This window comes from Andrographis paniculata, unplaced genomic scaffold, assembly GCF_009805555.1.
Source record: "Andrographis paniculata isolate CXL003 unplaced genomic scaffold, ASM980555v1 Contig74END, whole genome shotgun sequence".
NCBI classification, from domain to species: domain Eukaryota; kingdom Viridiplantae; phylum Streptophyta; class Magnoliopsida; order Lamiales; family Acanthaceae; genus Andrographis; species Andrographis paniculata.
In genome coordinates, this window is record NW_026137611.1 from 5,150,337 (window position 1) to 5,166,738 (window position 16,402).

Below are 16,402 nucleotides of genomic sequence, written 5' to 3' on the forward strand. Positions count from 1 at the left end.
GGTGATTTCAACAGTCTTCTTCGTGGTAACTGCCAACACTACTTATTCGGTCTTGTTGGGGCGAGATTGGATTCACGCTTCCAAATGCGTGCCTTCTTCTCTCCATCAACAGATCATGTTTTGGGAAGGAGATCAAGTATTCACTATGGAAGCTAGCACCAATCCGTTCGGCTCCACAGAAGGTGTGGAAGAGTCGGTGCTTTATTCAGAGTACGTACCGCCAATTTCGCGGACAACTGTGGTAGACAAATATCCCTGGAAGGGCTGTATGCTCACTGCGCAGGGTTATGTGTTTCATTAGAAACATTTTTCCGCTTTATGGCTCTGTCGTTAGCCAAAAACTTTTTATTTTATTTAAGTTTAATTATGGAAGAAATAAATAAATGTGATAAGCTGATTAGGCAGTCTTATTTAAACCAATTAATGGTTAGGTTACATAATAGTGAAGGTTCCAACAATAATGTTGACGAGGGAGAAGGTTTTCGCTGGCCTGATCTCTTAGAAAAGATAGAACCTTCCTTATCGACTCAGGATCCTCCCATTGAGTATAATGTAGGAACCGAATAGTTACCCAAGATGGTCAAGGTAAGTGGTTTGTTGTCAAAAAACCAACATGAGCAAATTGTATCACTAATTCGGGACCATATGGAGTGTCTAGCATGGGATTACTCCGAGATGCCCGAATTGGCGCGCGATTTGATAGAACATAGGTTGCCTATTAAGAAAGGGTTTAAGCCGTATAAGCAACCACAAAGGAGAGTGAGTCCAGAATTGATGCCCCAGATCAAAGAAGAAATTGAGAAACTGTTGAAGGTGGGATTCATTCGACCATGGTTAGACAATATTGTTCCGGTAACCAAGAAAAATGGAAAGATTCGAATCTGCATTGATTTCAGAGATCTCAATCTCGCCACTCCAAAAGATGAGTATGTCATGCCCATAGCAGACATGTTGATCGACTTGGCAGCAGGGCATCAAATTTTAAGTTTGATGGATGGATATGCAGGGTATAATCAAATTTCATTAGCAGAAGAACATATACCCAAAACCGCGTTCAGAAGCCCAGGAGCTTTGGGAATCTACAAGTGGACGGTTATGCCATTCGGTTTAAAGAATGTTGGAGCAACCTACCAACGGGCAATGAATACCATCTTTCATGATCTGATCGGGCAGTCAATGGAGGTATACATTGATGATGTGATCATTAAGTCTACTGACTTTGACACACATCTGGTTGATTTAAAAAATGCTTTTATACGGATGAAGCAGTACAACCTGAAAATGAACCCGACAAAATGTGCCTTTGGAGTTTCGGCAGGGAATTTCTTGGGGTTATTAGTGCATGAAAAAGGGATAGATATTGATGCAAACAAAGCCAAGGCTGTTCTGACAATGCGGCCACCTCGGTCGGTCAAAAAAGTGCAAAGTTTGTTGGGAAAGGTAAATTACCTAAGGCGTTTTATATCAAATACTGCAGGGAAGTTAAAACCTATCACAAAGTTGCTACGGAATAAGGCGGCCGATTTTTCTTGGGGTCAGGAGCAGCAAAAGGCATTAGAAGAAATCAAGTAGACATTAATTAAACCACCTGTGTCGGTTCCCCCAAGAGGAGATTGACCCCTTCGGCTGTATGTTGCGAACAGCTTTGATGTTGTGAGTAGTCTGTTGGTGCAAGAATGGGAGGATGGTAAGGAAAGGGTCATTTATTATTTAAGCAAAACTTTGGCAGGACCAGAGTTGAATTATACTATGCCCGAAAAAATGTGCTATTCTTTAGTTTTTGCGTGTACTCGGCTAGAGCATTACATTATGCCAAGAGAAACCGAGGTGGTTTCTAAAATGGATCTGATCAGATTAATTCTGCACAGACCAACCATGCAGGGAAGATTAATGAAATGGGCCATCAAGTTGGCTCCTTTCGCGTTGCGACACCGACCTATCAAAGCAGTAAAAGGGCAGGTTGTAGCCGACTTGTTGGTTGAATTTGCAGGCGATGAATCATTGGAAAACAAAGTAGTGCCGTATATATGCACCAGTCCTTGGAAAATGTTTTTTGATGGATCTCATTCAAAAGGAAAGTCAGGAGCGGGGGTGATACTAGAAGGACCAGGAGCCAGTAAAATTAGTTTGCAGCTTCAAATGGAAGAGATGACTCATAACTCTGCGGAATACGAAGCACTGATTTTGGATTTGGAAGCGTTTATCGCTAAAGGAGTACAATCAGTCCTAATTTGTGGAGATTCTCAACTTGTCATCAACCAAGTGCTAAAACGGTACGCTTGTACTTATCCTCATTTGCGTCGATACCGAGATTTGGTATTTCATCTGTTATACAAAATTGCGAGGTAGTTTTCGAGCATGTACCAAGAACAGAGAATCGGTTGGCGGATAATTTGGCTCAAAATGCCCGCCAACAAATGATCGGGGGTATCGATTTTGGGATTGATTGGAGAACATAAATTATGGTGTATTTAGAATCACCAAGTTTTGTGACTCCTGTGGGCGTTCGATTGAAAGCCTTACGCTTCCAGCTTATTGAAGGGGTTCTGTATAAAAGAACCTTTGAAGGAGTTTTATTGAGGTGTTTGGGGCCGAAAGAATCCATTAAAGTAATGGAAGAGGTTCATGGTGGAATTTGCGGGGCTCACCGAGCGGGATTGAATATGCGATGGGCTATTCATCGTATGGGATTTTATTGGCCAAAGATTTTTTATGATTGTATCAGATTTGCTAAAGGGTGCCAGGAATGCCAGAGTCATGGTCCATTAAATCATCTGCCAACAGTAGAACTGAAAACGATGGTTAAGCCGTGGCTATTCAAAGCCTGGGCATTGGATGTAATTGGGAAAATTCATCCGACATCATCGAAGCAACATTCATTCATTCTGGTAGCGACTGACTACTTCACCAAATGGGTAGAGGCAGTTCCTTTGAAGAATGCGACGCAGAAAGAGGTGATCGAGTTCGTGCTTAATTACATCGTGCATCGGTTTGGGATTCCGCACACGCTTACAACCGATCAAGGGTTGATGTTTACTGGGGAAAAATTCGTTGAGTTTTTGGCCGAATTTAACATCAAATTGCATCACTCTTCACCATATTACCCACAGGCGAATGGGTTGGCCGAAGCGGCAAATAAAATCGTTATTGGCATCATCCGGAAAATGGTAGAAGAAAATCCAAGGAAATGGCATACATTGTTGTCTCAGGCATTGTGGGCCCACCGAAATAGTAGAAATACTTCTACTGGATTTTCCCCATACCAATTAACGTTTGGGCAAGATGCTGTTTTACCTGCGGAATTTGTTGTGCCTTCACCCAGAGTGACTAATACAACAGCGTGTATTGACGAGGCGTATGCACAAAGGATGTGGCAACAATTGGAAGAAGTGGATACAGATCGATTAAACGCTTTGGATCAAGTGGTTAGACATAGTGAGATTAGGGCGAGTACTATGGAAAAAGAGTATTCCCTAAGGTTTTTGCAGAAGGGGATTTGGTCTGGAAGACGATTCTGCCGACCTATAAGAAGGTGGATCAACTAGGGAAGTGGTCTCCCAATTGGGAAGGTCCTTTCATCATTCATAAAGTGATTGGAAATGGAGCTTTTATTATCATAAATCAAGAAGGAAAGCTGGTACATGAGAATATTAATGCTAAGTATCTGAAAATGTATTACCCTACCTTTTCAGGACATTGTCATTAATTCTTATTATAAAATTTAGGAGCCCTTCAAAGGGTTCGAACCTATTAGGAAAGGGTTCTCTAATCATCAGAAGGGTAGAGGTCTTCTGGGTCAGAGGTTTCATCCCAACTCGCAGAAACCATCTCAGGTTCTTCGCCCAAGAGGTCTTCCAAGTCTAGGCGGTAGCGATCCCACTGATCCTGCATTTCTTGAAGATCTTGTTCGGTGCGGACCTTCATATCTTGCAGAGATTGATTCTCTTGTTCAACAAGGACGCGCAGTCTGGAGAGTGTTGATCTTTGTTGGTGGAAAATGTTGTTCCAGCTGATGTCTAGAAGGATTGCAGAGACATGATGGTCTATCATGTCCAGATGATGATCAAGATCAGATATACGAGTGATTATGTCGGTGAAGGGTTCATAGCCGGTGGATATACGCTCCATCAGTCGGATCGTACAATGTATGGTTCTCATGCCTCTGCCGGAGAACCTAAATTTGAAGTCCAATTATTTTAGTACATGTATCAAGTCTTCAGCATGATGGCCTACAGGGTGTTTTCCTACAAGGAATTGTTGCAAAGAACCTTGTCAGTTGGACGAAGGGACACGAATGCGAGGATAAACCATTTTGAGTAATAATGTGAGGGATGATGATGATGTTTGCAGTGAGAGGTATGGAATTTATATAGGTGTGGTGGTGTCTAATTCGTGGTTTATTAAATGTGCAAAAATATAGATCTTTGTTTTGATGTCTAACTTAGTAAAAGCGCAAGTAACATAGGATCTGTATTCTGAAAATAGGAAATATATAAATTAAGTCTGGAACTCTATACAAATCACATTGGGGTTACATAGAAAGTAGGGCTTTTAAAGAAGTTTGGAGGTCGGTCCATTTTAGCTCCGACTTTGTGGCCCGCCGATGCTGATAGGCTTCCTGGTGTCTCTGAATGAGTCTCATTTGTATAGCTGTTTGGAGTTGCTCGCAGAGACTCGTTTGAGTATGGCAATGTGCCTCCACCAGGCGACTCCCTCCCTGAATGCTGTCACCCAGGGACTTCAGTTGTTCTTGGAGGCGTCTAAGTTCTTCCGTTTTTTGGGAGATCTCAGCCGCTACCATGTGCTGCGCTTGTCGGAGTTCGTCCAGCTTGGCCTTGGCAAGACTAAGGTCCTGATCGACTTTCTTCAAGTTTACCTCAAGACTGGCTGGGTCAGCAGTCGGATGAGATGAAGTGGCCTCGAATGATGGGGGCGGATCAGGGGCAGTTCGGCCTGAAGTTCGGTGATCCTGGCCATCATCCGATCAAGGACGGGAGAAGCTTCTGATTCCAATGTGGGCTTAACCAACAAGGTTATTGCGACCTGAACTAGATCTGTGAGGTCAGCTAAATTCAAGTCGACAAAAGCCAAGTCAGCGCAGCATTCCACGATAGATCTGACGGGAGTCGGAAGGTTCACTCGGGCCAAAATATTCAAGTCTTGGGCAGCCTAAGGAAAAAGGAAGATATTAAGTTAGGGAGACATGGTGAACTCATTACGATGTAAGGTTAAAGTTTACCTGATTCAGGGCAGCCGTGGTTTCGGAAGGGGCCATGAGTTGGAACGTTGTGGAGGCACCATGGTGAGTTGTCGGGCCAGCAACCGACTTGTCCCCTGGTTGAAGACGGTGGGTGACGGCCAGTTCCATTCCCTAAGCGAAGAGAGTTAAGTAAGGAAGAAAGGGAGAAAATTAGAAAATGGATGAGAGGGAACACTAACCGAACCCCTTGGGGCAAAATTGACTGAAGCCTCACCCGACTTCGAGGAGGAAATTTCCTCTATGTCGTGAGGCAGTGGGATCAGTTGGACTGGTTGAGGAGCAATAGAAAGAACCTCATCGACTGGTTGAACGGCTGGTTGTAAGGGTAGCGCGGCAGCAGCTTGGTCGGGTGGTGCCACGACTGGGTCGGGCAATTCTGTGACTTGGTCGGGTTCCGGCACCACCGCAATTGCAACAGGTTCCTAGTTGGAATAATATACAAGTGTCAGAGGTTTTGTAAAAGAATAATATGGAAAGATTTTGAGAGTTACCTGTGATGGTTCCGCAACCTGGTCGGGGAAAGCGACGAGTTGGTCGGGCGTCGCCGCGACCACGTTGGACGCTGGTGGTGGTGAAAGAATAATTTGCCTTCCCGTCGATTCCTCCGGTCGGTGTACCTACAGATCGAGAATTGAAGTTACTGGTTGAAGTAACTATTCTTTTTTTCTTAGGAATATTGGGAAATACTTACCTCAACTTGCAAGGGAGTCGGTTGTGTAATGGTCGGTTGACCAGCAATCGGGAGGTCTTCTGGAAGAACGACTGGTTGTGTAGGTTGTTGTTCGGCTGGGGTCGTTGGTGCAGCTAATGGCTTATTAGCAGTCGGTTGGTTTTTGGTCAGGACTGCGGTTGGTTGGTTTATGGCCGAGACCGTGGTCGGTTGGTTTTCGGTCGGGACCGCGGTCAGTTGGTTTATAGCCAGGACTGTGGTCGGTTAGTTTTTGGTCGGGACTGCAGTCGGTTGGTTTGTGGCTGACACCATAGTTGTTTGGTGTGGGGTCGGGACTGCGATTGACTGGGAAGAAGTCAGATTTATAGGTGATTGCACCGCAGTCGGTTGAGATATGTTCGGTTGATGTTCAGTCGGGTGAGAAATAGATGGGGCAGTGGTTGGCGGCAACGAAGGGCCCTCTGACATAGAAGTTGTTTAAGTTTAGAAGAGTTGGCAAGGAAAATGAAATACGGAAGGAAACAGACTTACCAAATTGTTTCCTCAAGTATTTTGGCATCCCGTTGGTATCCACTGGCAGAGATGCCAGGTACTCCTCGATGACCTGCGTGTCAATGGCAGGGGCGGCCTTCTGTTTTTGTTTCTTTGCTTCAGATCCACCTACGGCAAGCGCCTGCCTTTTTCTTCCCAGGGCAGCGGCCAATCGAGGAGAACCTAGCGCCAAGACTGGGGGAGGGGCAAGTTTCCCAACCAAGTGGTCGGTCCGCGGAGCAATTAAAGACCAGGTGGCCGACCACCAGGCAGGAAACGCTTCGGTCGCTGCAGAAGGGCAAGTATGAGTTAGAAGTGATATAGTCGGTGAGTTGGGAAATGTAGGTCGGGATAAGCTCGGGAATCACCAGCCCTTCTGGGCTTTGAGGTATAAGGTGAGGTCGGGCCAGTGGTCCCGGTATGCCCTGACAGCAACCGAACTGTCGGGCCAAAAATTGTAAGTGTAAAATAATCTACGGTTTTTCTTGTCCGACCTCTTACTGGAAAATAGAGATCGGGGTTTCATGGCGGAGTCCCATGAGAAAGGATAGGTCAGATGAGGAAGAGGATCGGGATGAGTTTGGGAATGAGATGTGTCGGGATGAAGCAAAAAAAGATCAGTTGAATATTGTATAAGAGTTTCGTAGACATAGAAGCGGGAATTGCTACGGTCCTCAGTCAGGATTTGGGCGATGATAGGGTCGGACGGATAAAGATAAGAGGAATTAGGAGTTAATCTAGCTAAGGCATAACCCATGGACCTGTAGGGATTTGGGGACATAGGGAGTCGGCCAAAGAACGCAGTAGGGAAGTACAGACGGAGCCACAATTCCAGGAACCAGAATGGTCCCGAAGCTGCAGTGTCCGCCTTCTTGGTATCGGTTAGATGGGTGCTCACTCGGGTTAAACCCTCAAAGAGGTTAGCCAAAATAGGGTTCCCAATGAAGAAAAATGGCCGCTAGCCAATTGAATAGCCAGATCGACTTGGGTAGAGAGGACGAGTTTGGAAGGGGAAAGAATGATGTATCTGTGAAGAAAAGAAAGAAGAAATTCAACCAAAACATCCAACTTCGAAATTACGAAAGAGATTTCAAAAGGAAAAAGTATACCTGCAGAGCCAAAAATGAAGGAATGTTGTGTGTTCCACTTCAGAAACAGGGGTGCCCTTCCTTACCCTGATATTTGTTAACAAAATTAGTCCAGCCTCTCTCTTTCTCAGGGAGCTTGGCCAAGGGCCAACCAGCATGGTTGGGTGAAGGCTCTCGACCTTCAAAAGAAACCAGAACATGATCATCGCCTACAATTGGCAAATGTGCAATAACGGCCACGTCCATCAGGGTCGGCCCGATAGGACCGGTAGGGAGGAGGAATACACCCATCTGAGAATGCCAAAAGGGTGTCATCGCTAGTAGGGCTTTGTCGTGAAGATAAAGAGGCTGAGTTGAGAGGAGAATGGCTTTGTCAATGCCTTGCTTTTTCCATTGTTCTTCAAAGTGGGGAAGGAGCCTCGCGTGCCATTTACAGTAGGCGTCTTTTGGGTCAGTAAGGTGAGTTCTGATACTGTCCAGAAGACGTTCCACTTTGAACACAGCATCGTTGACGATTATTGGAGAAACCTGAGAGATGACGGATCTTATACGATCAGCATCTTCGGTAGTGGTGCAGTAAGGGCGTAGGTAGGGGTAAGGACCCTCGAAGCCACGGAAGGCACTGATGGGTCAGCCCCATCGAAAGGAAAAGCAGGGACGTATTGGTTAGCCATTTGAGAAGGAATTGCAGAAGACGAAGAAGCAGAGGGTTTCTGGAAGTTGATCGCTGGGGAGAGAAAAGAGAACTTCAGGATTTTGAGGGCGTGAATATGGCTGGGTCAGAGAAGGGTTTTTCATAAATCCTGTGATGTGACATAACACAGTGTAATGACAGCACTGTGTCACAAACCCCTAAACGTCGCATCTCACGCAGTTCAAGGAGTGACGTTTAGGAGTTAGGCGGGAGGAGGCAAGTTGTTGAACACGAATAAATGATGAGTAGGGTTTCCGAGAATGGGCCTATCAAATCAGGCTAAGGACTGATGTAGAGTTTAATGGGCTTGTTCATAGTATAGATCGGGTATGATAAGGTCAGGTGCAGAGATCGGGCGTGATAAGGTTGGGCACGGAGCTCAGGTGTGATAAGATCGGGCACGGAGCTCAGGTGTGATAAGGTCGGGCACGGAACTCAAGTATGATAAAGTCGGGCACGGAGCTCAAGCATGATAAGGTCAGGCATGGAGCTCTGGTGTGATAAGGTCGGGCATGGAGCTCTGGTGTGATAAGGTCAGGCACTGAGGTCGGACGTGATCAGGTCGGGTGCAGAGATTGGGCGTGATAAGGTCGGGCACTGAGGTTGGACGTGATCAGGTCGGGCTCGGAGGTCGAGCGTGATAAGGTCGGACGTGATCAGGTCGGGCACTGAGGTCGGACGTGATTAGGTTGGGTGCAGAGATCGGGCGTGATAAGTTAGGACACTGAGGTCGGACGTGATCAGGTCGGGTGCAGAGATCGGGCGTGATAAGGTCGGGCACTGAGGTCGGAGATGATCAGGTTGGGCTCGGAGGTCGGGCGTGATAAGGTCGGGCGCTAAGGTCGAACGTGATCAGGTCGGGTTTGGAGGTCGGGCATGATAAGGTCGGGCACTGAGGTCGGACGTGATCAGGTTGGGCTCGAAGGTCGGGCGTGATAAGGTCGGGTAATGAGGTTGCATGTGATTAGATCGGGCACGGAGGTCAGGCGTGATAAGTTCGGGTGTTATATATAGGTCGGGCGAAGCGAAATCAGGCAAGGCAGGAGGTCAAACAAGTGAAAGACGGACAAGATGAGACAAAGCAGCAGGTATGCAGGTCGGGCGAAGAAGCAGTTTTTCGGCAGTTGAAGGAAGTTTCAGGAAGTTTCAACCGATGAGCGGATTTGAAGGCACGACTTGGTAGTGGCGGTTGATATGGGTTTTAAATAGGTCTGTTTCGTGACCTAAAAAACCATCTTCAATTGACATCAAATTCAAGAGAATTGCTTTTGGGGATCACCACTTTATTTTCCAGTCTGTAGTCTTATTTTCTTATTTTATTTATGTATCCTACAGGGTTTAGAGATTCCTAATATCAGGCACTAATTATATCAAATTCGAAGATAATTTCCTATTTTCGGATTTTACTTTTTATTGTTGAAAAAATCGCATCAACAATAATGTTAATGGAAGACCACGGTACCTACATGTCCTATATGGAAGGTTCTAGGGGTCAAAATGGAAGGAAGAGAACGAGGGTTCCATGTAACTCAAGGCTGTCGAGAACATATCCTCGTAGACCGGCTAGAAGTATGATGGAAACGAATCAGGATAGGCTGCAAGTCTGATCTGAAGGCAATGGAAGAAATCCAAAGCGAATGGAACTTGGTCCAGGAACGATGGAAGATGCTCAAGATGAATGGAACTCGGTCCAGAGGCAATAGAAGCCGCTGGGAACTGATGGAATGAGGTTACTTGGTGATTAAGAAGAGGTAGAAAGAAGTGGAAGAATAATTGTAATCACCCCTGTTAGTGGGAGAAGTGGTTATTCTAGCCTAGGACAACAATTAGGAAAAAGAAACATAACACACGCACAACAGATCAATTCGTTCATTTTCATATTTTTCTTTCTTGTTTTATTTTCGTTTATAAAATTTAATTCCAATTTTAAGCTTTCTGTAATTTATTTACTCGCTTTCCGTAGTTAATCGTAGTTTAGTTCGATCAATCTCGTGAAATCTTCATAACCTGACGACGGATTGGCTCTCTGGAGTACTTCCGGAACCCACACCGACGAAATCGACGAGCTATTTTGGAATTTCGAATCGTAGAATCCAACACCGACGACATCGACGAATTATTTTGAAACTTCCGAAATTGATATTCAGGTTCCAACACTAACAATTAAAAAAAAAATCGAACATAATTATAATGGACAAAAACAGTAAATATCATAGCAGACTAGCAGCTCTACGTAAACTATGTATATATATATATCCATTAATTCTCGCATTAAAATTTTCATAAAAGTAATATTAAGATTATATATTAATGAAAATTTCATAGATGTTATAAAAAGTATACTAATGTATTATTAAAATTTTGTAATAAATAATGGGTTGTGTTTTTTTGAATTTTTTTAGAAGATTTTTATTATTAGAAATTTTAAATGTTTTTTAAAATATCAAATTAAATATATTTTTTTTATTTTAATATTATAATAAAAATTAATTTTATATTTAAAATATCAAATTAACATGTATTTATATTATACTTCCTTCTACCAAAAATAAATTTTATATTTTATCATTTTAATTTGTCCATGATAAAATTTTTCACTTTTTTTTTAAAAAAAATAACTTTCAATTAAATACCAAAATACTTATACTTTTTATATTTTATAATACTTTTACTTTAATATCGAAATAAACTAAATATTATATTATTTCATTATACTATATATTTATAAATATTCGATTTACCTTAATTTGCAAACAAAAGTCAAATAAAAAATTTACTGTTAAACGGAAAGAATATTAAATAACTATCTAAATTCGAAAGTTTAGATAATACCCAAACAAACATACCTGTAGTTTTATATGTAAAGCTATATTTGTCACGTGGTCAACGAAATCAAGTCTTGTCCACACTTTTTTTTGTTTTTTTTTTTTTTTTTTTATCGGATAAAAACTCTTGATGTTTACGATAAATAAAAAAATAAAAAACACTTTCCATGGTGCAAAGAAGTTGCTACGCTATTTCATACATTATATAATAAAATTTACTTTACTTAGTCTAATTTTTTTGTAGATACAAAAATTAAATAAAAATGTAATTCATAAATACATTTTCCGATCCAACTTAAAATGGACTTTTTGAGAGTTTTATAGTATATTAAAAAATAATATTATTTTATTAGTTAGTTAATAAAGTGTATAAAAGATTGTGATATTTTTGTAATTTGACTTTATATATAAAGTAATTGTATGTATAATGATATATTTGTAATTTAAATAAAAATTTAGGGTATCTTATTATTATTATACGATTATTTTTTTCTAAAATACTAAATGATACTTTGAATTGAGAGAGACAAAAATAATAAAAATTATATTTTGAATTAGAACGGATATAGTACTTAGTAAAGTTAATTATTATATACTATAAATAATTATATATTAATATTAAAATAATTAAATAATTTAATTAAAATAAAAAAAATTGTAGATTATAAAATTTTAAAAACAGCTAAAAATTATTTTTCAAAAAAAGAAATCAACAAATCATGTGTGAAAGGACGAAAATATAAAATATAAACAACATATATGAGACCTAATATAATATTTATGGTGTATTTTGTTTTGATTTGAGTTTATAATTATTTTAAATTTTAATTTGAATAATATTTTTAATATGATATTTTAAAAAAAATAATATATTTTTATTTAAAAATATTATATAAATTGAATAATATTAATTTAGATTTAAAATTATAAAAAATAAGTTCAATTTTATTTATATTATTATTAAATCAAAGCTTAAAACTTAAAAGAGTAAACAAGCTCAAAGGAAACAAATCGATAATCACTTCCTCACATTCCTATCTAAAACTTGATTTTATACTATCTTCATTTGCTCAAAAAATGTCTTTGTTTTCTATCTGAAAATAATTTTATCACTATTTATTTCATACATTTACAAAAAAAAATACATTAATATTATTTTTTTAATAGAATATATCCGTTCACCCAGTGTTTTAGATAAATTAATTTTCGGTGTATGGTATCAAAAATTGTGTAAAAAATATAAAATATATTACATTATTTCAAGTTGAAATTTTTAATTTTTTGATTTTTTGTAATGAGTATTTGAATTTTTTTTTTACATTTTTTTATTTTTATAAAATGTATTTTGTATAGTTTATTATTATTTTTGAAAAATTACAATTGAAAAATAGTGTTGAATGGACATATCTAAATATTATTCAAATCAATGTTTAAATAAAAATTCTAATTTTGAATCAAAACCAAGTAAATTCAATGTCTTTTATTATTCTCTATTATACAAACAAAAACTATATATATATATATATATTTATATAAGTATGAACCTATAATGTATTAAAAATATTATTAAATTTACACATATTCATATCAATTTTATTATACCGGATTAAAATGCAAACACAAATAATATTTGCATAAAAATATTTTTTCATCTATATTAAAATATAAAGTAAACTATTTTTCTATTTTAGATCCATTTATCATTTTAGTTTAATAACTGTATATTGTTTTAAAATAGTCTCGTAATGAAAATTTTTTTCAATTTAATCCTCAATGTCTACGTGGCATCTGCGTAGCATGTTGGCGGACACGTGTTGGCCAGGTCAGAACCAGTACATGTGATCGCCACGTGCATCATTTTTAGTTTTTTTAAATAAAAAATATATATAAATTTAAAATTTAAAAAATAAAATTTAAAATTTAAAAAATTAAAAGAATATATATAATTAAAAAATATACTAATATATAAATTAGGAAAAATTGTAAAATAATGTCCGTATGTAGGTCAAATTATCATTTTCGAATATTTTTTTGTCACTTTCGCAATTTAGGGCATTATGTGTACTCCGAATATTATTTTTTTCCTCTGGCGGCGGAAAAATGCACGTGCGCCTTCTTGGCATAGCCGGCGCATACGTGGACGTCGCCGTTGTTGTGTTGTCGTCTGAGTGGTCGTCGGACAGGTGACGTTGATTTTTTTTTTTCACTTTCATAATTTAGAACATTATGTGTACTTCGGGTATTATTTTTGCCCTTTGGCACTGGAAAAGTAATTTGGTCTAGGTTTTTTTTATTTCAATTTGGTCCAATTGGATCAAATTAAAAATATGTTATTTGCAATTTGGTTCAATTTGGCTAAATTAAAATTTTAAAAAATTATATAATTTTTTTAAAAATAATAAAATAATTCCACGTCACATATTCGATGGCCTTAGAACAAATTATTTTTTCAAAACAGATGGCAAAAATAATACTTGAAATACACATAATATCATAAATTGCGAAAGTGAAAAAAAAATTATTTCACATCACATGTTCGACTACCACGCGAACGGCAACACAACAACAGCGATGTCCACGTATGCGCCGGTAATGTCACGAAGGCACACGTGACGGTCACGTGCGTATTTCCGGCGCCGGAGAGCAAAAATAATGTCCGGAGTACACATAATGTCCTAAATTGCGAATGTGAAAAAAATTGTTGAAAATGATAATTTGATCTACATGGTATTATTTGCAATTTTTCCTATAAATTATTAAAGGTCACGTGGCGCTGACTTGACGGACATATGAATAATTTTTAATTTAAATTAAATTAATTTTTTTTTATTTTTAACTTCTATATTTTTATTTTTATTTTTATTTTTATGAAATTACAAATATAAAAGTAAAAATAATCCACATGACGGACACGTGTCAGCAACATGACGCTGACCTGGTCGACATATGTCTGACAACATGCCACGCAGATGCCACGTAGGCATTGATGACTAAATTGCAAAAAAAATTCACTTACGGAATAATTTTAAAACAACCTCAAGTTACGAGACTAAAATAATAAAAGGGTCTAATTATGATAATTATGAAAAAAAAAAAACAGTTTACCCTAAAATATAATTCATTTCTTTCCTTTGATTTATTTGAGAATTTTTAGTTTGAATTTGATATTGAAATAATATTTGATTGAATGTTTTATGAGATTTTTTTTTTCTTCCGAAAAATGGAAAGCCAAATACTCTCTCCGTCTGTCTTTAAGAATTACATTTACCTTTTGCGTCATTGTATTTAACATTAAAAATATTTTCCTTATATTTGTATAATTATTTGACAAATATCCTTCTATTAGTATTATAAGACACTAATGAAAGTATTTTTGCAATTTTTTCTTAATTTGTACTATGTTTTGATATAATAATTAATATTCAAAGATCAATACGCAAAAAGTAAATGAGACTCTTAGAGTTGAACGGAGGTAGTAGTATTTTTTCCGTCCTGGCTAAATTGTCCGTATTATTGTAAATATAAAAATTTAGGTAAAATATAATTAATAAGTAATTAACAAGTGTGTTCGTAAAAATAATTATAAATTAATATTAAAATAACTAAATATTTTAATTAAAATTTAAAAATATATATATATAAATTATGAATTTTAAAATGTTATTAAAATGTAATCATATTTCTAAAAAATAATAAGAACAAATTATATGAGATGTACTAAAAAAAAAAAAAATTAACATTTTATATTAGACCGATGGAGTAAAATTTGGAAACTTTGAACAAAATAAATACACATACAGAGGTGGCAATTCGGGCCGAATGATCCAATTCCAAGCTGTGTTGGGCTAGCATAACTCGATTTACAATTGAGCCTGAAAAAGACCAGCCCGAGCACGACCGATTTGAAACGAGGCTATGTCATTCTAGCCTTTTTTTTTCTTTTTTTTTTTATATTTTAAAATTTTTATGTTTATTTTTTTAGCTTTAAATTAATTTAGAACAAAATATAATTAAATAGTAAAAAATAGAGAATTGAACTTACAACCATAGCTTTACCAACAAGTCATGTTTAATTTTTTTAGATTTGAATTAATTTAGAACAAAATATAATTAAATAGTAAAAGTGGAGAATTGAATCCACGCAATATTAATTTAATAATTGTACTATATATATCTAATATAATATACTTTACACTTTTTACAATATATTATACCGTTATTTTTATATTATATAATACTAACATAAGTATTTTTATATTTTTACTGCAAATTACTATAATATTAATATTTAAAAATTTATGTTAAAAAAATAAATGAATTAAACTCTTCTTTGAGGAGGGAAGAAATATTAAAATAATATTTAAATTAAAAAGTAAATTATATAATATTCATTTATGTTAATATAAAATTTGCATGAAACTCATTTTTTAGTCTAGAGCTGATATTTCATAATACATATAAATCCAAAAATGTAAGTTTTATACAAATAAAAGAGATAAAATATTGTATTAAAAAATGGAGTGTTATATAATTTACAATTGATTAATCTTTCATCTTATAATTTTTTGAGACAATTTGTTATTTGATTTTTACAAAAAAATTATAAAAATAAATTATTAATCAATTATTTATTTTATTCACAAAAATTATTTAAGATATTGTAAGTATTTTATTTGTATTAAATTTGTATACTTTAGGTTTTATTTAGAACAAAATATCATCTTTGTACAAAAAAAAAAAAAGTGTTTTACGCAATAAATAAAGTACAAACTATTTTGTACATCTGTATTAAAACACAAGAGTATTTTATAGTTTACCTTAAATTAAAATTCATGTTTAAATATATTTCTGCCCAACAAAAATATATTTTAGTCTTATGTAATATTTTTTTCTTCTCACATTCCATGTCAGGGTTACTGTATATACAAAAATAATTTACCGTATACACAAAAATTTAAAATAAGTATAATTAATATATAATTTAAAATGTATTAATGATATTTTGGTAAGAAATATTTTTAATAGGAATAACAAAACTGATAAAAATATTAATTTGAATTGTGAGGAAAGAGTATAAGGAATTAATTAATATTGTTACCAAAAAGTCTTCGCTATGAAAAGTAGTTAGTACCTTGTTCGGATGACGTCATTGCTTTCATCGTCGTCGACGTTGTGTCCCTTCGCGGAAGCAACGCCGCTGCCTCACTTCCAGATGCCCTACCAAACACTCCGCATCAACAATTTTAAAATTAATTACTAATTTCTATGATATATGGAATTTTTAAATAATAAAAAAATTAAAGACCAAGACCACTGACTCGGTGACTCAGTACA

General features: G+C 36.8%; 1 protein-coding gene across 1 annotated transcript; it reads left to right on the forward strand.

Moving 5' to 3' along the window:
- Nucleotides 1–645: 645 nt before the first annotated feature.
- Nucleotides 646–3,545, forward strand: LOC127265996 (uncharacterized). The gene is made up of 5 exons (XM_051296059.1): nt 646–971; nt 1,059–1,440; nt 1,882–2,273; nt 2,737–2,801; nt 2,920–3,545. Exons 1-5 carry the CDS (start codon nt 646–648, stop codon nt 3,543–3,545), a joined length of 1,791 nt encoding a protein of 596 aa, XP_051152016.1.
- Nucleotides 3,546–16,402: the final 12,857 nt, after the last annotated feature.